The sequence below is a fragment of the Phacochoerus africanus genome, chromosome 8 (genome assembly GCF_016906955.1).
Source record: "Phacochoerus africanus isolate WHEZ1 chromosome 8, ROS_Pafr_v1, whole genome shotgun sequence".
NCBI lineage: Eukaryota > Metazoa > Chordata > Mammalia > Artiodactyla > Suidae > Phacochoerus > Phacochoerus africanus.
Window position 1 is genome coordinate 77,304,525 of NC_062551.1, and position 22,356 is coordinate 77,326,880.

The 22,356-nt window shown below is 42.6% G+C and overlaps 1 protein-coding gene across 1 annotated transcript in view; it reads right to left on the reverse strand.

Moving 5' to 3' along the window:
• The window catches only part of UBR4 (ubiquitin protein ligase E3 component n-recognin 4), a 138,010-nt gene extending 129,566 nt beyond the window's left edge, over positions 1–8,444 (reverse strand). Inside the window, 1 exon segment of the mRNA XM_047792179.1 lies at positions 8,237–8,444. Coding sequence (XP_047648135.1) covers positions 8,237–8,412 — 176 coding nt within the window. The 5' untranslated portion in view covers positions 8,413–8,444.
• Positions 8,445–22,356: the final 13,912 nt, after the last annotated feature.

Below are 22,356 nucleotides of genomic sequence, written 5' to 3' on the forward strand. Positions count from 1 at the left end.
AATGACTACAGTAACACTAAAGACGGAACAAGGCCAGTCCATAATGCAGTAACTTCAAAAGAATCAACAACTCAAGGGAAGAAATCATCTGATGGGTGATAAAATCAAAAATTCTTTAGAGACCAGCGTTCTCCATCCTCCTCCCCACACCCACTGGGTACAGCTAGATCACAACACAGTGATATTTAACCGTATCCCTTAACTTTAGCTGAGGTAATGCTCTCTTCAGTGAAAATCTGGAACCCAACTAGGTCTAAAAGCTGGATACACTTCTGCCATTCTCTCTATCGAATCAGATGCTAACAGCAATCCATGAAACACGAAGGCAAAGAAATTTTATCTTATTAAATGGAAAGAGGAGAGGCATGTGGTTAAAGAGTTTCCTCTGTAAGTTAATTCACCAACAAGAACTATTAGCCTAGGAAGGGAAAGGTAAACAGAGTCAGGACTCTATCCACTTGCCAAATCAACACAGGAGCCAAAAAGACAAGTTTAACATTTAGAAGGTGCCAATGTGAGTGGTGAATCAACTGAAACAGCACTTAAGATCCTGGCACTGCAAACACTTCACTGTTTGGGGATTTACCAAGTATAAATGGATGTTGATCAAAGATCAGCTCTGTATCTTGGAATAACTCCTTCATCAAGAAAAAATATCTATAGAGCACCTATGATGTACCAGGACACTGCTGCCCACCAAGGACCACTTCTTCCTAGCTTTAAGATGGGAAGAGAGGAAAAAAAAAAAAAGGGAAGAAAACAAAAACAAAACCAAAAAAAAAAAGAGTTCCCATCATGGCGCAGTGGAAACGAATCCAAATAGGAACCATGAGGTTTTAGGTTTGATTCCTGGCCTCACTCAGTGGGTCAAGGAGCCGGCATTGCCATAAGCAGTGGTGTAGGTCGCAGGCTTGGATCTGGCATTGGTGTGGCTGTGGCTGTGGTGTAGGCCGGCAGCTATAGCTCTGATTAGACTCCTAGCCTGGGAACCTCCATACGCTTTGGGTGCAGCCCTAAAAGGACAAAAGACAAAAAAAGGAGTTCCCGTCGTGGCGCAGTGGTTAACGAATCCAACTAGGAACCATGAGGTTGGGGGTTCAGTCCCTGGCCTTGCTCAGTGGGTTAAGGATCTGGCATTGCCGTGAGCTGTGGTGTAGGTTGCAGATGCGGCTCGGATCCCACGTTGCTGTGGCTGTGGCCAGCAGCTACAGCTCCAGTTCGACCCCTAGCCTGGGAACCTCCATATGCCGCAGGAGCGGCCCAAGAAATGACAAAACGACAAAAAAAAAAAAAAAGAAGGAGGAGTAAACCACCCTTAAACATCAAGCAACATTCAGTTTCTGGGGGCCATCGTGCTGGCAAGGGTCACATCACATTCAGCAGTGAACTCCCTAACCCCCTGCTTCCACCTCGTCTGCAGAGCTGTCCCTTCACTCCGATCCTGACACTTCTGCATTCACTGTTCTAAGGTTTCTCTACCCTGTAATCCGATAGATTTTTACTAAGTATTTACCTTCTCTGCTTTACTTCCAAATTTCAGAGCTGCATATGCTTAAGTTTTTCAGCTGAAAAGGTTTACCAAAACTAAGAGAAAAACTGCCCATCCAAAGGATGAACTTATTCTGTTGTTTTCATCCTATTCAGATAAAACATAGCCAAAATATGGGAATAGACACATTTAATTGCCTGGTTCAATGCTGCCTCACTGTGATTTAACAAACCCTACTCCCTGCCCTAGAAATACACAACTGCCTTATTACAGTCAAGAAACCAAGAATAATGCTCTCTAGGGAAAGATGACCGTTAGCAGTAGGAAAAAAAGAAAAAAGAGCACTCTTGAGTTCCACTCACAATTTGCTTTGGGCAACTAAGGATAAACCTGGGAAATTAGTTTGAAAGACTTAAAGGAGGATGTCAGACCTCTTGCCTCTAAAGAAAAAGTGTGTCTGGGAGTTCCCGCCGTGGTGCATAGAATAGGAATAGTGGCAAGTTAGACATTTTAGAAGATTAATGAACTTGAAGGTATAGCAATAAAAATGCTCTGAAACAGAAGACTCAAAATAGCATCAGGAGTTCCTGTCATGGCTCAGTGGTTAATGAATCCGACTAGAAACCATGAGGTTGCAGGTTCGATCCCTGCCCTTGCTCAGTGGGTTGAAGATCTGGTGTTGCCGTGAGCTGTGGTGTAGGTTGCAGACGTGGCTCGGATCCTGCATTGCTGTGGCTCTGGCGTAGGTCGGTGGCTACAGCTCCGATTGGACCCCTAGCCTGGGAACCTCCATATGCCGCAGGAGCGGCCCGAGAAACGGCAAAAAGACAAAAAAAAAAAAAGAAAAAGTGTGTCTGAGTAACCTAAGAAAGATATGCTGCCTCGCTTCCTCAGCTGTCCTCATCCCCCAAGAACCTGACAGAGAGCAAGTCACGAGAGCAGGCAAAGAAATGGAAAAATGGAGAAAAGGGCAGGGTGTTAGGTAGGAAAGGGAAGAATGAAGAAACTGAAGGCAAATAATGACACGGGAAGAAAAAGACGGAGACTTAAAAGTAGATCTTTCTTCTAGGCAGTTAAGCTATTTTCCTCAAACATCTGCTTCTCCTAACAAACTTCCCAAGAAAAGCACCACGGAAAAGACAAGGAATATTTAGTGTTTCTACTCCATACAAAATAAACAGAACTCAGAGTATAAGGAAAATAGCAGCTAAGCAGCCAGGTCAGAGAAATCCAATCTGACATGCAGGTAAAAAAGAACTGGCGAGGATCTGGAAATATCTAGGTTTTTTTAGGAAGAGGTGCAAATCTGATAGGATAAAATAAAAGACCAAGGATCCATCCATCTCCCTTCTCCCTCTTAGATAACATGTTATTCATCTTTTTTTTGGAAATTATGGGAACTCCACAAAGCCCTTTCCCCTCATCAGAATCATAAACTCTCAAGTATAGAATCCATTATGCTTACTTATTTCAAGATATTTAGAATCTCCTGCTGTATAGCACTGGGAACTATATCTAATCACTTATGAGGGAGCATGATAATGTGAGAAAAAAAGAATGTATACATGTATGTCTGGGTTACCTCGCTGTACAGTAGAAAATTGACAGAACACTGAAAACTAGCTATAATGGAAAAAAATAATCATTATTAAAAAAATTAAAGAGATAAAAATCTCATGACACTCAAAAAAAAAAAGGTACGTATAATCATAAAATAAATAAGCATAGTGAATACACTGAGTTGTGTCCGTATTTACTTCATTTTATAGCCTTATCTGCAGCATAAGGAAATTCCCCAGCCAGGGACTGGACCCATGCCACAGCTGTGACCTACCCCAAGCTGCGGCAACGCCAGATCCTTTAACCCACTGCACCAGGCCAGGAATCGAACCCGAACACCCACAATGACCCACACTAGGGTTCCTAACCCACTGTACAATGGCGGGAACTCTGAATTATACCCACTTTTTTTTTTTTTTTGTCTTTTCAAGGCTACACCCACAGCATATGGAAGTTCCCAGGCCAGGGGTCAAATTGGAGATGTAGCTGCCAGCCACAGCCACAGCCACAGCAACCAGATCCGAGTCACATCTTCCACCTAAGCCGTAGCTTGTGGATGCTGGGTCCTTAATCCACTGAGAGATGCCAGGGATCAAACGCCCATCCTCATGGATACCATTCAGGGTTCGTTACTGCTGAGCCACAATGGGAACTCCTATATCCATTTTTAAAATATATAGTTACTGAACATCTGCTGTGTCACAGCATACTCAATACGTGTTTAACAAATAACTGAAAATTTCCATACCTCCTTCACACTCTTGACAAACCTGTGGGGAATTTGATACTAAGACACAGAAATATAATCTAATCTCACAATTAACTATATTCTCATCATTCAGTGGCTGGCTTCTTTTATTTCCTATAGGTCAGTCATGAACTCAACTGATCATGGCATTAGTCCATCCCTTTGTTCCTTCCGAGATTTTTAGAAAATGACTGTGCATTTTCTAATGGAGATGTTGTAACAGCTTCTGCCTTTCCAAGTAGGCTTCTCTGGCCTAAATTTTACCAAATAGCTGGGGGCAGAGACTCAAGGAGGTTTATCACTAAGAAAGCCAGGATAGCCTAGGAAGGACTGGCTCAGGGGAAAGCGGTTGTTTTTTTTTGTTTTGTTTTTGTTTTTTGTCTTTTTGCCATTTCTCGGGCCGCTCTCATGGCATATGGAGGTTCCCAGGCTAGGGGTCGAATCGGAGCTGTAGCCACCAGCCTACGCCAGAGCCACAGCAACGCGGGATCCCAGCCGCGTCTGCAGCCTACACCACAGCTCACGGCAACACCAGATTCTTAACCCACTGAGCAAGGCCAGGGATCGAACCCGCAACCTCATGGTTCCTAGTCGGATTCGTTAACCACTGCGCCATGACGGGAACTCCTGTTTTGTTTTTTTAATCTACAAAAACTCAATCAAATCGTTCAGTGACAACCATGTTCACCAAGACATTCTGCAGAGTTAAGAAAGAAATTCTTTTTTTTGGGGGGGGGGTGTCTTTCTAGGGCCACACCCTAAAAAGCAGCATATGGAAGTTGCCACACTAGGGGTCAAATCGGAGTTGTAGCTGCCGACCTACACCACAGCCACAGCAATGCCAGATCCGAGCCACATCTGCGACCTACACAGCTCATGGCAACACCAGATCCTTAACCCACTGAATGAGGTCAGGGATCAAACCTGTTTCCTCATGGATACTAGTCAGATTTGTTTCTGCTGAGCCACGATAGGAACGCCAAGGAAGGAATTCTGTATTGGATCGTACATAAGGCTACATTCAGCAATTATACTAATTAAGCCCATGTATGGTATGTGCTCCATTAAGCTAGTTCTACCTTCATTTCTGGTCTAGAAAAGTGATGATGTTTAAAAGATTTTCAATCTTTACTACTAAAAGACATGCAGTACTACTAAAAGACAACAAGCAGTAGAAATGAAGTCCCCGTTCAGTAAATTCTTGTATCTTTTTCTCTTAAAGATCTAATGAGGCTTTTGAGAGTAGGCATCCATGCCTACTCCTTTGTTTCAGTTTGGTTACAAAGTCAAACTTAACAAACAGGATCTGGACCTAAGAATTATTTCATCTACCTTTTCTTCAAACCCAAAGGTCAATTTCAACTATAAAAGTTTGAAAAAAATAGATGGATGGTAGAATGGAGGAGTACTGAGGAGTCTCTTGGGGCATGTGTCATAATCCCCAAAAGTCAAAAAGAGAGGAATACAATGGATGGGCAGGCCACCAGTTGGGAAGTAAGAGCTGGCGTGATGGAGCCAGGACATCAAAAAGGGAAGCAGAGAGAAGACTGCAACAGAAAAACAGAAGGTCCCTGGAGGCAAGAAAGAAAAACAAGGCAGGCATAGCAAGAGAAAGAAAGAGGGAAAAACTGCAGGAGATGGGAGCGGCAACCACAGAGGTAAAGGAGCAGCCTGGGCACCTACACCTTTGATTAGCTACAAAACGAAGCACACAACAGCACCCGTACAGTGCTGGTTCTAACCTGGTCCTATATTCAGTAATCATAACTTGATGTTCAAGAACTAATTCCACACAAACTGACACTCTTTTTTTTTTTTTTGTAAAGACAAAACTTTTCAGAAACAAATTACTCATAGCAGGGTATTAAATTTCATAGCAGGGTATTAATTTCTGTGCTCTAAACCAGGGGCTGGCAAACTATAGCTGCAGGGCAAATCCAGCCAGTCACCCATCTTTGTACAGCCCATATTAAAGAGTGGTTTTTACATGTGTTTTTACAGCTAACAAAAAAAAAAAAAAACATTTTGTGACATGTACATATACAAAATTCACATTTCAGTGTCCATAAATAAGATTTTGGAACACAGCCACACCCATTCATCTATGCAATGTGTATGGCTGCTTTCACCAAATATTTTGCTTTCAAATATTTCACCACGGAGTTCCCGTCGTGGCTCAGTGGTTAATGAATCCAACTAGGAACCATGAGGTTGAGGGTTTGATCCCTGGCCTTGCTCAGTGGGTTAAGGATCTGCTGTTGCAGTGAGCTGTGCTGTAGGTCGCAGACGCAGCTCAGATCCCAAGTTGCTGTGGCTCTGGCGTAGGCTGGCAGCTGCAGCTCCAATTCGACCCCTGGCCTGGGAACCTCCATACGCCACGGGAGCAGCCCAAGAAAATGGCAAAAAGACAAGAAAAAAAAAATCAAATATTTCACCAAAAATTTGCTTTCACGCAAATATTTACTCTCTGACCCTTTACAAAAGAGTGTGCTGACCTCTGGTCTATACCAAACTGAATACTTGATATGTTTAGTTGCTTTAACTGTAAAGAACCTGTAAGCCAGATATTTGACTTCTGGAAATTACAGAACCATGTAACAGCAAACCAACAAACAATCCAGTCTGCAAGAGTCTGAAAATATTTTATTGAGGGAGGGAGAAAGGAAGGGAGAGGGAGGGGGAGGGAGGGAGGGAGAGAGACAGAATATAGTTTCTGTGGGAAAATGACCTCTCAGACAATTAAGTGCAACCTTAAAGTCCTATTGCTCTCAGAGAGCCTGAAGAGGACACAGAAGGAGCTTCCAAAGTTGACTGAGCTACAAATACCAGAACAGAGACTTTAAGGATCTTGCACCCACTAAAAATGTGCATTACTAAATAGCCATCAGTTTGGAATTCTTTTCTAAACCATGAAAAGTGGTTTTACTAGTGTCTACAAACACAGGCAACCCTTGATTATCTCAGCTATACACGGTGCCACTATCACTTATTTGGCAAAATTCAAATGTACCTTTGATGTATTTGGTTTTGGCTCCGTCTATAGATTGAAGGGAATTGCTTAACTATTACAGTTTAAAAAGCATGAGCCCAGAATACTGGATGTATGGAAGGGTGTCAACAAATGACTTTATAACTTACTCTGCTCATGTCCATAAAAACATAAAAGCAAATGTTCTAAAGAGTGGAACACTGTCCATTAAAAGTAGCATGATGAGAATAATTCAAGAAAAATACCACTAATCCAAATGTTGAAACAGTTATAAAGACTACATAATTTGAAAGCAGTATCTTTGGTTATTTGTTTACATCTTCAGAACATTCTTGGCTTAATAATTTGTTAGGGAAATCCATCTGTAAAGTTAACTGTGAAATTATCAAACTAAGCCATTATTTCATTATAATTTGTTTTTTAAACTGTATCCAAAGCATCAGAAATCTAACAATAAACACCATACTAGACAATGTGCCAACGCATGAACCTCCCTTGAGCAATAAATAGCAATTTCTAAACTTTTGGACAACATGTAGATACACTCTTGTTGACATGAAGCTAAAAATGACAGGGTTAGCAATTGCAGAGATTTGCTGAAGTCAAGTTACTCTTGACTAGAAAAATGAAAGTGAGACTTGCTTTAAAGGTACATCTACCATTAAACTAATGAAAGAGTGCTCTGAGTAAGGTAAGACAACAAAAGCCAGGTACCACTGCCTTGTATAAACACAACTCTCAAAATCTAAGAATCTCAAAAAGACAAAATCGTATGACAGCAAACCAATAAACAGTCCCGTTGGTAAGAGCCTGAAAATATTTTATTGAGAGACAGCGCGAGTACACTGTTTCAATGGGAAAATGACCTCTCAGACTAACACACTTAAATGTTTTTATCAAAAAAACGTTACAGTACAATATACTATTCGTGCAATCTGAAAAGAAAGTCATCGATGGTAACTAGTGGTTTCAGTCACATATCAGTCACAGAAATAGCACGTGCCCCCAGCGATTATAGCACCACGGAGACCGTTATTAAATCATGTGCTAGGTCTCCAATTTAAACCCTAGGTTCCGCTGAGGCCCAGGCTAGAGGGATGAGTGCGAGCAAGAAATGCAAACTCATCTGTGCTTTGACCTTAACGGAGGGGGCGGTCCGGGAGACATTCCCCTAAGAGAGCAATGCAGCTCAAAAGTACTCCCAAACCAATCGGCCACACCCTCCTGAAAGGGCGTCTTCAAAAGTTTTGCTCAGGAGGGAAATTGAGGCACAGGATTTACCAGGGTTGGCCGGACAAGCCTCGGTCTCTCAGGACCTGGGAACCCCAAAGCTGTGGCTGGACAGAGGTCCCAGAGCGGCAGGAGACAGCCAGGAAGCGGGTCCAAACCCTCTGGAACAACCTCCCCTCCCCCTCCCGTCGCCCGACCCGCCGGGGCCGCCGCTCGGTACCTCTCGATGACTGAGGCCACCAGCTGCGGCAACTCCTTCATCTCAAAGGCGGAATAGGATGCGGACAGCAGGGGCCGCACCGCCACCTCCCAGCCCGGGGTCGTGTCTGCCCCCGCTGTAGGAGCCCCGGGCGCCGGGGCCGCAGCCGCCGCCTCTTCGCCGCCGCTCGTCGCCATCTTCCGTCGTACTACTGCGGCTCCCTCCCGGGGCTTGCCACCGGCCCAGCACCGCCTCCCGGGAGGGGGCGGAAGTGACGCAATCGGCGCGTCAGACTGCGCGACGCAGTCTCCAGCCTAAATACGCAACCCGGGAGGACGGCAGGCCTCCGCTCCTGCAGTGGGAGCGTGGTGCGGTGTGGGGGCGGGGCCGAGGGGCTGCGCCTGCGCAGGAAGTAGCGCTTCGGCTGCGCTCTGGCACGTTAAGCTCCGCGCCTGCGCAGTGGAAGTTGTTCTTGACTGTGGGAACTTTATCGCTGTGGGGCGTCCGGCGAAGGTGAGTTTGAGGCTTGGTTTCGGTTGCCTAGACTGAGGCGGCGAGGTAGACCTGCATCGACAAATATAATGGCTCCGGCTCAAGACAGCTTAGGACAAAAAGAGGAGGTCAAAGCCTAATTACCCTCACCCGCTTCTTCTCCCTGGTGCCCCCCCATAGTTAAATTATAGCGCTTCACAGTTTGCCAAGCTTTGTCCTTCCCACACCATCTTTCGCTGTCATTGTCAGTAGTCCTTACTTTCTAAACGCTGAAATCCTTTTTGTGTTTGATTACCTTCTTTACTACTGTTACCAGCTCGCATCTGCATCGCTTTTTGTGATTTGCCACGTTAAGATTTCATGTCCCCTAGTTTTCTGCTAGCAAAGAAAGAATGTAAACTTTTTCATTTCGTAATTTTCTTCTTTGATGTCTAGAAAAACTCCTTCAGCCTTTGTTGTAAAGCTGGTTTGGTGGTGCTGAATTCTTTGAGCTTCCAATTGCCTGTAAAGCTTTTGATTTCTCCTTCAAATCTGAATGAGAGCCTTGCTGGGTAGAGTATTCTTGGTTGTAGATTTTTCTGCTTCCTAACCTCGAGTATGTATATCCCTTTAAGTGCACTCCATTCTGGCCAGCAGAGTTTATGCTGAAAAATCAGCTGATAGCCTTATGGGAGTTCCCCTGTGTTATTTGTTGCTTTTCATAGTCTCTCTTTATCTTTTGTTCTTTTTTTTTTTTTTTGTCTTTTTAGGGCAGCACCCACGGCATATGGAGGTTCCCAGGCTAGGGATCACATCGGAGCTGGCCTATGCCGGCCTATGCCAGAGCCACAGTGATGTGCGATCCAAGCCGTGTCTGCAACCTACACCACAACTCATGGCAACGCCAGACCCTTAACCCACTGAGTGACGTCAGGGATCAAACCCGAAACCTCATGGTTCCTAGTCGGATTCGTTTCCACTGCGCCAGATGGGAACTCCTTATCTTTAATTTTTGTCTTTTTTTTTTTTTGGCCTTGCCCAAGGCATGCAGAAGTTCCCTGGCCAGCCCTGGAAGCCATGCCACAGCAGCAACCCAAGCCACACCAGTGGCAACATCGCAACACCAGATCCTTAACCCACTGTGCCACCAGAGAACTCCCTAATTTTGTCATTTAATTACGCTGTGTCTTTGTGTGTTCCTCTGTGGGTTAATCATGTGTGGCACTCCTTGCACTTCCTGAACTTAGGTGACTGTTTCTTTTCCCAGATTCGGGAAGTTGTCACATATTATCTCCTCAGTTACTTTCTCAGGCTGTATCTCTCTTCTTCTGGGACCCCAATGATGTGAATATTGGTGCACTTGGTGTTATCCCAGAGGTCTCTCAGAACTGTCTTCTTTTCACAGGTCCCTGGTGGCTTAACAGGCTAAGGATCTGCCGTCACTGCTATAGCTTGGGTCGCTGCTGTGGTGTGGGTTCAGTCCGTGAGCTGAGAGTTTCCACATGCTGGGGGGAAAAAAACTTGTCCCCTTTTCTTTTCATTGTTTTTTTTCTGTTGGTCGGCAGTGATTACTACTCTGACTTCCAGCTCACTGCTCTATTCTTCTGCCTCATTTAGTCTGCTAAATAAGTGGGACTTGATTCCTTTTAATGTATATTTTACTTCAGTTATTGTATTCTTCCATTCTGTTTAGTTGTTCTTTATTATATTTTTTAATTCTTTGTTAAAAACTTATAATTTCAGGGAGTTCCTATTGTGGCACAATGAATCGGAAATGAATCTGACTGGTATCCATGAGTATGCGGGTTTGACCACTGGCCTTGCTTAGTGGGCCAGGGATCCAGTATTGCCATGGGCTGTGGTGTAGGTCACAGACGAGGCTCAGATCCCGAGTTACTGTGGCTGTGGTGTAGGCCAGCAGCTGTACCTCCAGTTCGACCCCTAGCCTGGGAATTTCCATGTGCCTCAGGTTAGGCCCTGAAAAGCAAAAAAACAAACAAAAAAAACCTTCTGATTTCTCTGCCATTTTTCTCCTGAGTTCTTTGATCATATTTTCAAGCATTACTCAGATTTGAAAGGATATGAACTTTTATCCACAGGGAATCATGGCTAGATTTTTGCGTATAAAATGATTTGGGCTCCAGATCTAAGAGGGAAAAGCAGTTTGACTCAAGAAAAGGAATGTGTGCCTTGAAGGCCTTATGTGTGCATTCTAGCTGGACCACGTCAAGCTTGAGGCCTTGTGGCCCACGATCCACCCAAATCAAAAGGTTTTCTCAAGAACTGTGGAGATGTTTTGAAAATCCTGAAGCCCTAAAATTCTCCCCCAAGGTTTGGAGACGTGCCTTTTGTCCCCAGGGTAACACTGATAAATAAATTAGTACCTGGTGATCAAGCTGTTTTATATTAGAAATAAAATTCAGAGTTCCCCTCGTGGTGCAGTGCTTAACAAATCCAACTAGGACCCATGAGGTTTCGGGTTCAACCCCTGATCTTGCTCAGGTGGGTTAAGGATCCAGCATTGCTGTGAGCTGTGGTGTAGATCGCAGATGAGGCTCAGATCTGGCGTTGCTGTGGCTCTGGCATAGGCCAGCAGCCACAGCTCTGATTAGACCCCTAGCCTGGGAATCTCCATATGCCACGGGTGTGGCCCTAGAAAAGACAAAAAGACAAAAAAAAAAAAAAGAAATAAAATTCAGTCATGTCAAGGCCAGTCTTGGAGGGAAATGTGGCTTCAGTATAACAGTAAGGGTTTTCCTTTAATGTCTACTAATATCAGGGGTTAATAATAACAACAGGTTTCTTAAACATAAAAATGTGAGAAATGAAAGGTGGGGGGGGGAACCTTTCCATAACAGTAAATATTATAAGATACAGAACCAGAGCCCTAAGGAGTAGGCTGCAAACCAAGCATTTTATTGTGGCTCTTGGGACATTAATTTTATTACCCAAAGAACAAAATTAATCTGGAGAGGTTCTCTCTGAGAGGTTTCAGAAAATAGTAAAAGATCAAATGATCCTGCTCCCTTTCTTCCCCCTCCATCTGTTGCAGCTGGAAGAAAGTAAGAGGCTAATGCAGACTATCATGGAAGATTTGGCACCTGTATCTAAAAATATTTTCTATATATTTTTAATATTTCTGGCTTATATTTTGAGAAAGCCCTCTAGGTAATGATCTTTCTTATAAATACCACATTAATTTAGGTATTAGAGCTTTGTTCTTGTGTTGCTACTAAGATTTGGAATGGCATCTATATTCTAAATTTGGATGAAAGAAAGGAACAGGATAAATGGAGTAAAAAAGACTTCTAGATGAAACATAAGCTCCCAATACTTTAGTCCAGAAAATGAGACAGAAACTAAAGGAGAGTAATATAAATTATTAACTGAAGGACTGAAAATACCAGTTCCCTTCTAATCCCAAGTGGCTGGACAATCAGTTAAAATAAATATTTCAATTGATAAAATAGAGATACAATATAGCCATGTTACAAGAAATGCAATGAAAGAGAAAATTAAGAGCCATAGCTGAATGGTATTGTTTGAAGATCAATGTGGTATATAAAATAGATGAATGACAAGGATTTACAGTATAGAACAGAGAACTATATTCAATATAGTGTAATAAAGTATAATGGAAAAAAAAAAGAATATATGTGAGTTCCCGCTGTGGCACAGTGGGCTGATCATTTGGCTTGTTTCTGTGGAGGCACCAGTTCAGTCCCCAGCCCTGCACAGTGGGTTAAGAATCTGGTGTTGCTGCAGCTGTGGCATAGGTTGCAGCTCTCAGAGAGTTCTATGCCTTGACAGAAGTCATGGTTACATAGATAAACACACTATATTCATTGAGATGTATACTTATGATGTGTCACTTTAGTGGTTATAAATTCAATTTAGTGGTATGGTACGGTCATTTGCAGCTCTCTGAGAGAGTTCTATGCCTTGACAGAAGTCATGGTTACATGGATAAACACACTATATTCATTGAGATGTATACTTATGATGTGTCACTTTAGTGGTTATACATTAGACCTCACTCTCAAAACAACAAAAAGTGCCTTTCACTGTGGGATCCTCAAAAGCAAGAAATATTGCTGTTTTTATTTCAAAAAAAAAAAAAAAATCCATCTGGGAGTTCTCTTGTGGTCCAGCAGGTTAAGGATCCAGCACTGTCACTGCAGCAGCTCAGGTCCCTGCTGTGGCCTAGGAACTTCCATGTACCATGGGCATTGGGGGAAAAAAAAAAAAAATCTGATACAAAACTACTTGAAATAAATCCCAGTAGACACTGTGTGTTTAGAAACAACTGTATGAATAAACCATGGCTATTAGCTCCCACAGGCCCACAGAAATCAAGTCAATCTGTTCTTGAGCTTTTACAAAGTTACAAGAACCACTAGTCAGTGCATGTTTTGTGAAAATCCTAATGCAACATTGAATGCTACAGATGGAGAGCAGCTTTTATTTATTTATTTATTTATCTATTTTTGTCTTTTTGCCATTTCTTGGGCGGCTCCTGCAGCACATGGAGGTTCCCAGGCTAGGGGTCTAATTGGAGCTCTAGCCGCTGGCCTACGCCAGAGCCACAGCAACATGGGATCCGAGCCACGTCTGCAACCTACACCACAGCTCACCGCAATGCCAGATCCTTAACCCACTAAGCAAGGCCAGGGATCGAACCTGCAACCTCATGGTTCCTAGTTGGATTCGTTAACCACTGCGCCAGAGAGAGCAGCTTTTTTTTTTTTTTTTTTAATTCACAGTGAACAGGGGTTTTTTTAATACTACGAATATAAGGAAATAGATTAGAAGCTCAATTCAATTTAGTGGTATGGTACGGTCATTTGTAATCCACAAGCATTGATTATTTTTCCCATAATACAGCCTTTTATATGGTATGGATTTAAAACAAAGAAGAGGTCCCTTGTCGGCCCAGATTGCTGCTGTAGTGCATGGTTCAGTCCCTGGTCCAGGAAATGCCACATGCCACAGGTGCAGGCAAAAAAATAAATAAAATTAAAAAATGAAAGAAGAAAATGTGCCTTGTAATCATCTTGTTCTAAGAAAGGGAAATAATTTGGGCAGTTGTGCAGGGACTGGAATATGGGAGTTCCCGTCTTTTGCCTCAGCGGTTAACAAACCCAACTCCATGAGGATGCGGGTTCGATCCCTGGCCTCTCTCGGTGGGTTAAGGATCCAGCATTGACGTGAGCTGTGGTGTAGGTTGCAGACGCGGCTGAGATTCCATGTGGCTGTGGCTGTAGCCTTAATTCGACCCCTAGCCTGAGAACTTCCATATGCCTTGGGTGCCCCCCCCCAAAAAAAAGACAAAAATAGATAGGTAGGTAGGGATGTTGGAAGGGTTTTTGTTTTGTAAGATGATTTTTATATTCCTTAGATCTGCTCTTGCATCTAAGAGGATTTCTATTCAGCAAAATTTTGGACCATCGCCTTGAGAGACGTGAGAGAGGATAAAGCAAAGTGGGGAATGTTAGCATTTGAGGAATCTGAGTGAAGGCTATCAGAATTCTTTGTACTATTCCTGTAATTCTTCTGAAAGTCTGAAATTGCATCAAAGTAAAAAGTTGGAGGAAAAAAAACCTTTGTAAATCTTTTCTTTGTGATTAGGAAAACATGATTAGTCTATCATGAGTATGAGAGCATGTGGCAGGCCCTTAACAGGAGGAAGGTATGTACATAAAGTCCAGGAAGAGTGGAGTCAAGTGGTTTATTCTGTATCCCTCAGGGCTGTGTGGTGTGGGGAGGGGCCGTGCTGGTCAGTGGAAGTGAAAATTCTGGTCCCTCTTGGGGATATATGTCTGTAATAAAAGCTGTGCATGGAGTTCCTGCTGTGGTACAGTGGGTTAAGGATCTGGTGTTGTCTCTGCAGCAGCGTGGATTCTGATCCCTATCCCACCATGGTGTTGCCGCAGCTGCAGTGTTAAGTATAAACTGTGGCTCAGATTTGATCCCTGGCCTGGGAATTTCCATATGCCACAGGCATGGCCAAAAGAAAATAATAAACAAATAAAGAACTTGGCTACAAAATTCAACTTGGCACGGGAAGCACCAGTATCTTCATTATTGAAAATAAATGGAGCGTCTCAGTTTATATTTTACAAAAAACAATAGTGCACAGAATGTTATCTGCCTTGTTTTGATTATGGAATAGTTTTAAATTTCTGTGTTTTTTGGGTTTTTTTGTTTGTTTGTTTTTTGTTTTGTCTTTTCTAGGGCTGCACCTGCAGCATATGGAGGTTCACAGGCTAGGGGTCAAATCGGAGCCACAGCTGCCAGCCTTCGCCACAGCCTGCAGGATCCGAGCCTCGTCTGTGACCTACACCTCAGCTCACGGCAACACCAGATCCTTAACCCACTGAGCGAGGCCAGGGGTTGAACCCACATCCTCATGGTTCCTAGTCGGATTTATTAACCACTGCGCCACGACAGGAACTCCTAACTTTTGAATGTTAAATTGTTACAAAGAATAATGTTTTTTGGAGTTTGTGCTGTGGCGCAACAGGATTGGTGGTGTCCCTACAGCACCAGGACACAAGTTCGATCCCAGGCTGGCACAGTGGGTTAAAGGATCCAGAATAGCCACAGCTGTGGCTTAAGTCACAACTGCAGCTCAGATCTGGTCCCTGGCCTGGAAACTCCATGGCAATGGAAAAATGCACTTATAAAAAAAATTTTTTTAAGGTTTTCCAGGGAGTTTCCTTCATGGCTCAGTGGTTAACAAACCTGACGAGGATCCACCAGGATGTGGGTTCAATCCCTGGCCTCACTCAGTGGGTTAAGGATCCAGTGTTGCCATGAGCTGTGGTGTAGATTGCAGATGCAGCTGGGATCCCGAGTTGCTATGGCTGTGGCGTAGGCGGGCAGCTGTAGCTCCAATTCAATCCCTAGCCTGGGAACTTCCATATGCAGTGGGTGTGGCCCTAAAAAGCAAAAAAACAAAAACAAAAACAAAAAAACAGTAAAAAAGGTTTTCCAAAACCTATTTAGAGTTTTTTTTTTTTTTTGTCTTGTTTGTATGCTGTTTGTTTGCTGTAGCTGTGACTGTGACACGTGAGAGTTCCCCAGCCAGGGATCAAACCCGTGCCACAGCAGTGACCCAAGCTGCTGCAGTGACAATGCCAGATCCTTAAACCACTGCACCACAAGAGAACTCCCCCTGTATGGACTTGAAGTCTGAGTAATCAAAGTTCTTTTTGTTCCATTTATATAAGTGCATATAAATATAATGCCAGAGAGATACCTTTCCTTTTAAAATGGAGATTATGATACCACAAAGCTCATTTCCTGAATTGCTCTTATGAGCATTTCTGTTTAAGTAGTAAAGTCAGGTTTGTCAGAGCTCCTGCTCCAGAGCACACAAGGAAAAGGTGGGTAGGACCATCTCTTGGCGTTTCAAGGAATGTAAGAATTCCTTACTAAGTCACCAAAGGCACTGTAGCAATTTGTCTGGATTCAAATGTCCTAAGACTTTGATGAAGAAAATATAACCATTTGGGGAACTACTTGTCAAGTAGCAGATTCATGCTTAAACTGGTAGGGGATTCAGAAAACAGTTTGACCATCCCTGAGAGACACAAAATAACTGAAATCATAAAATGCCAGGACACATCATTGAGGAAATTGTGTGGTCAGTAGCCAGGAACCTTGGAGGTCCTGGGTAGCCAAAATCAACAGGGAAGGCTTTATGGAGTTTAGATTTCAGACAAGTTAGATTTTGAGAAGGGAAGAAAGCATTCCAAGTAAAAGTCGTAGAGAAAGAACAGATTCCTAACTTTAAAACCAAATTTTAAAGGAACAGACATCGTAAATAAGTCTTGGGGTAATCCTGATAATTCTAGTTTATATATAAGCTCACATTAAAAAAAAAAAAAAGCAGTTTGTAAAGATAGTGAAGTTACAAATCTGAAATTTCCAAGATGAAAGACAATTTATAGACCATGTAATCTATGCCCTCACACAAGTGATGAAACACGTGCAGGTCCGGGAACTTACATTAAACTCTCTAACTAACACGTATGTCAGCAGTTAAGTGTTTTTTTCTATCATACTTTGTTCCAGAAAATATTTCAGGAATCTTTACAAATACCTGATGCTTAAGATGCTTTAGGTGAAAAAACAAGTAGCAGAATTAAATAGGCTGATCCCATTAAGAAAGAGTAGGTATGCAAGAACTTTAAATAGTGACTAGCAAGGCCCTTATGGGTAATTATATTAGAACTAGTGCACATTAATTTTTGTATCTTTTTTTAATAATCTGTTCTATTTAAAATCAAGGGAGGAGTTCCCGCTGTGGCGCAACAGGGTCGGCAGTGATTCTGGAGCCCTGAGACGCAAGTTCAATTCCTGGCCAGACACAGTGGGTTAAGGTTCCGGGGTTGCTATAACTGCAGCATAGGTAGAACTGAGGCTCAGATCTGATCCCTAGCCTGGGAACACCATATGCCGTGGGGCGGCCAAAAAATAAATAAATAAATAAAATCGAGGGGAAAAAAAAAAGATTTTTAAAAGTGACTTAAACCCACAGTCATAGAACACAAACTTATGATTCCCAAAAGGGAAAGGGGGTGAGGAGGGATAAATTAGGAGTTTGGAATTAACATATACATAGTGATATATATAAAATAACAAGGTCCTACTCTATAGCACAGGGATGCATGCGCAGTATAACGTAATAACCTAGACGTTAAAGAATATGAATATATGTATTAATCAATATATATAAACTGAATCACTTTGTTGTACGACCTGAAACTAACACAACATTGTAAATCAACTATGTTTCTTTTTTTTTTTTTTTGTCTTTTCAGGGCTGCCCCCGTGGCATATGGAGGTTCCCAGGCTAGGGGTTGAATTGGACCTGTAGCCGCCAGCCTACACCACAGGCACAGCAACGCTGGATCCAAGCCACATCTGCAACCTACACAACAGCTCATGGCGATGCCAGATCCATAACCCACTGAGCGAGGCCAGGGATTGAACCCACAACCTCATGGTTCCTAGTCAGATTCCTTTCCACTGCGCCACGACGGGAACTCCTATATTTCAATTAAAAAAAAATTAATTAAAGTAAAAAAATAAAATTAAAAAAAAAAGACACAACTCTTACTGATACTGAGAGGAAACTTTCTCCTTGGTCCTCTGCATAATAATAAGCAACGTCTCTAGAATAAATGCAGCACCCAGTTCTAAAATCCATTCCTGAGGATAGGCCATGACGAGATGCTGTCCCCCAAATTCAATCTAGATGGACTGCTAATTCTCTGCTGGTCCAGCTTAACCTAGGGAAGATCTGAGTAACTTTAAGATTGTGTGTGTGTGTGTGTGTGTGTGTGTGTGTGTGTGATGCATATATACATAAATGAGATTTGTCCATCATGAATGTGTCTCAACCAAGTTTTTTTTTTTTTCTTTTTTTTGGTCATGCCCACAGCATCTGAAAGTTCCCAGGCCAGGGATAGAACCCACACCACAGCAGTGACCTGAGCCACTGCAGTGACAATGCTGGATCCTTAACCTGCTGAGCCACCTGGGAGCACCTCAACCAATCTCCTTTTGAGTCATGTTTGTTATTCTTCTCTTACTGCTGTCTTCACCCACTTAGTTTTCATTCTTTTTTCTCATGGATCATTTGCATTTGTATAAGCGGGCCCTGGGTGTTTGTTTTTGTTGTTGTTGTTGTTTTGCCACAACTTCAAGCAGAAGTTCAGGGCCAGGGATCAAATCCACACCACAGCTATAACCACAGCCAAGGCAGTAATGCCAGATCCTTAACCCACTGAGCCTAGGGAACTCCCTCAAGTGCTTTTTTGTAGTAAGGTAAGATGCTGACCTCCAGGACCTACATGAAACTTGCTGGAGCGCAGCTATTCTGTGCTGCTGAGCAAGCATGGAGCTCTACAGTTTAGCACTCATCAAAGCTGGAGAGAGGAGTAATACCCTCTCCTTGAAAGGAGAGAGCCTGACGAGGATTTATGGCTAAACCAAGGGCCGAAGTAATGCCTTCAAGAAGCTTTACATCTGCTCCAATGCAGACAAAAGAGTGATCAAGGGCCAGAATTCTACTCCATAAAGGCAAAATGAGTTAACATGCAAATTGGTGACTCTAAGCAAAATAAATACTGGAGGAATGCTAACAAAAATTATCTGGGTTGCAGAAATGTTTAATTCTGTATAAGGTTTTTTTTTTTTTTTTTTTTTTTCAGGGCCACACCCACAGCATATGGAGGTTCCCAAGCTAGGGGTCCAATCGGAGGTCCAGCTGCCAGCCTACACCAACAGCAACACAGGATCCAAGCTGGGTCTGCAACCTACACCACAGCTCACGGCAACGCCGGATCCTTAACCCACTGAGTGAGGCCAGGGATGGAACCTGCAACCTCATGGTTCCTAGTCAGATTCCTTTCCACTGTGCCACGACAGGAACTCCTATGTAAGTTGTAATGGAAATTAAACTGCAGGGTCAGTTGTGTATTAGAGCCACCCCTAGTTTGTGACAATAAAACTGCATTAACTGCACATCAGCCTGCTTGCCTTTCCTTGCTGGGGATGGGAGAGGGGAACAGGTATCAATCTCTTCCAAAGGTGATGTTCAATCAGTAAGGTATCATTTTAAGAGGGTCAGTGGGGCAAATACATTACTTTTTAAGCCTCCCCTCCCCCCAAAAATTATCTATCAAAACTTTGAAAGAAAATGTTCTAATTTCAATTCTTTTTTTCATGTATATATATATTCTTATTTTGTGATTTTTATTTTTTCCATTATAACTGGTTTACAGTGTTCTGTCAATTCTCCATTGTACAGCAAGATGACCCAGGCACACATACATGTATACATTCTTTTTTCTCATATTATCATGCTCCATCATAAGTGACTAGACATAGTTCCCAGTGCTACACAGTAGGATGATTGCAATTCTTTAATTCATGCACACCCCTATAATTGATTCCTGTCTAGAATCAAAGGCTAAGGAGAAATTATAACAAAAGCCATTCTACATTATTCCCAATAGGGACAGAGAATCACTAAATACTATTTAGTGGCAAAATTTTATACCAAAAGATCTTGTATGCTGACCAAACTAATACAAAAATGACAGGAGTTTCCTGGAGGCCTAGTGGGTAGGGATCTGACATTGTCACTGCTGTCTCAAGTCTGCTGTGCACGCGTTTGATCCCTGGCCAGGGAACTTAGGCTCACAGAGGCATGGCCAAAAAGATAAATTCTTCAGTATCGTGTCTTTTTTTTTTGGCCAGGCCAGGAATCAAATCCATGCCACAGCAGTGACAATGCCGAATCCTTAACCCACTAGGCCACCAGGGAACTCCAAGAATTTACTTCGACATTGCAGGGGGCTCTAAAATTAACCTAATTAATGAAAGGAGGGGAAAACAGATGACTCTAGGGATATGCACCAAAAAAAGGAAGACAAGAAAACATCAGAGAATTGAGGAAACAGTTTTCAAAGCCATATGCGAAGGCTGAGCATAGCTGGTCAGAAGCAGGTGCTGCTTTGAGAGTAAGAAAAGTTAAACATCTCTTATTAGAGAACAGCAAATCAAAACTACAATGAGGTACCACCTCACACTGGTGAGAATGGCAGTCATTAATAAGTCTGCAAATAACAAACGCTGGAGAAGGTGAACCTTCCACAGAGAAAAGGGAACACTCTTACACTGTTGGTGGGAAATGTAAGTTGGTACAATCACTATGACAAACAGTATGGAGGTTCCTCAGAAAACTAAAAATAGAATTACCATATGATCCAGCAATCCCACTTCTGGGCATATATCCAGACAAAACTATAATTCAAAAAGATATGCACACCAACATCAAATGCTTTCACTGACATTCTGAAAATGTCAGTGAAAATCTGAAAAAAGGACAGTGAACTTCTTTGCAGGACAGATACTGACTCACAGACTTTTAAAAACTTAGTTTCCAAAGGGGACAGTTCGGGGGATGGGATGCACTGGGGTTGTGGGATGGAAATCCTATAAAATTGGATTGTGATGATCATGGTACAATTATAAATGTAATAAATTCATTGCGTAATAAAAAAAAAAAAAGATACATGCACCCCTATGTTCATAGCAGCACTATCCACAATAGCCAAGACATGGAAACAACCTAAATGCCCATCAACATATGAATGAATTAAGAAAATGTGGTACATTTACATAATGGCATACTATTCAGCCATAAAAAGAACAAAGTAATGCTGTTCACAGCAACATGATGCAACTAGTTTATCATCCTAAGTGAAATAGGTTAGACAAATGCCATATGATATTACTTATATGTGGAAACTAAAGTATAGCACAAATGAACCTATCTACAGGAGTTCCCTCCATGGCTCAGCAGTTAACCCAACTAGGATCCATGAGTTTGATCCCTGGTCTCTCTCAGTGGGTTAAGCATCTGGCATTGCGGTGAACTGTGGTGTAGGTCACAGATGCTACTCAGATCCCACGTTGCTGTGACTGGCATAGGCCAGCAGCTGTAACTGTGACTCAACCCCTAGCCTGGGAACCTCCATACGCTGCAGGTGAGACCCTTAAAAAAAAAAAAAAAACTATCTACAAAACAAAAAGACTCACAGACATAAAGAAAAAACTTGTGGTTGCCAAAGGAGTGGTGGGGGGAGTGGGACGGGGAGTTTGGGGTTAGTAGATGCAAACTATTACATTTAGAATGGAAAAGCAATGAGGTCCTATAATGGCACAGGGAATTGTAACCAATCTCTTGGGATAGACCATGATGGAAAAGAATATTTTTAAAAAAGTGTAGGAGTTCCTGCCATGGCACAGTGTGGGTTAAGAATCTGACTGCAGCAGCTCTGATCGATGTGGAGGTACAGGTGCAATCCCTGACCCAGCACAGTGGGTTAAAGGATCTGGCACTGCTGCAAAAGCAGCATAGGTCACAGCTGCAGCTCAGACTTCAATCCCTGGCCCAGGAACTTCCACATGCCAGGGATGAAGCCATAAGAAAAAAAAGAAAAAGAGTATATATACCCACATATATGTATATATATATACACACACACACATATATATAACTGAGTCACTTTGCTGTACAGCAGAAATTAGCACAACATTGTAAATCAACTATTATTTTTATTTGTATTTATGTGTTTTGCTTTTCAGGGCCACACCCACAGCATATGGAAGTTCCCAGGCTAGGGGTCAAATCGGAGCTACAGCTGCCGGCCTACACCACAGCCACAGCAATGCAGGATCTGAGCCTCATCTTCGACCTACACCACAGCTCACAGCAACGCCAGATCCTTAACCCACTGAGTGAGGCCAGGGATCGAACCTTCAACTTCAGGGTTCCTAGTCAGATTCGTTTCCACTGCACCACAATGGGAACTCCATAAATCAACTATGATTTTTAAAAAATCTTTTAATAAATGTTTAAATAGAGTCAGAAAGATTGGAGTTTCCCTAAAAGTTTTTTGTTTTTAGTTTTGCCCTAAAAAGCAAAATAAGAAGAGTTAGATTTGACCATGCCATTACCATTAGCTATTTTAACCACCAGCTTTGTGGTAACTTTCAGTAAAACAGTAATGATTAAAGCCAATATAGGGAATTTTAAGAAAGGGCAGATAACTTCCCTTCCATTAGTTTCACCTATCAGACTCTGGCAC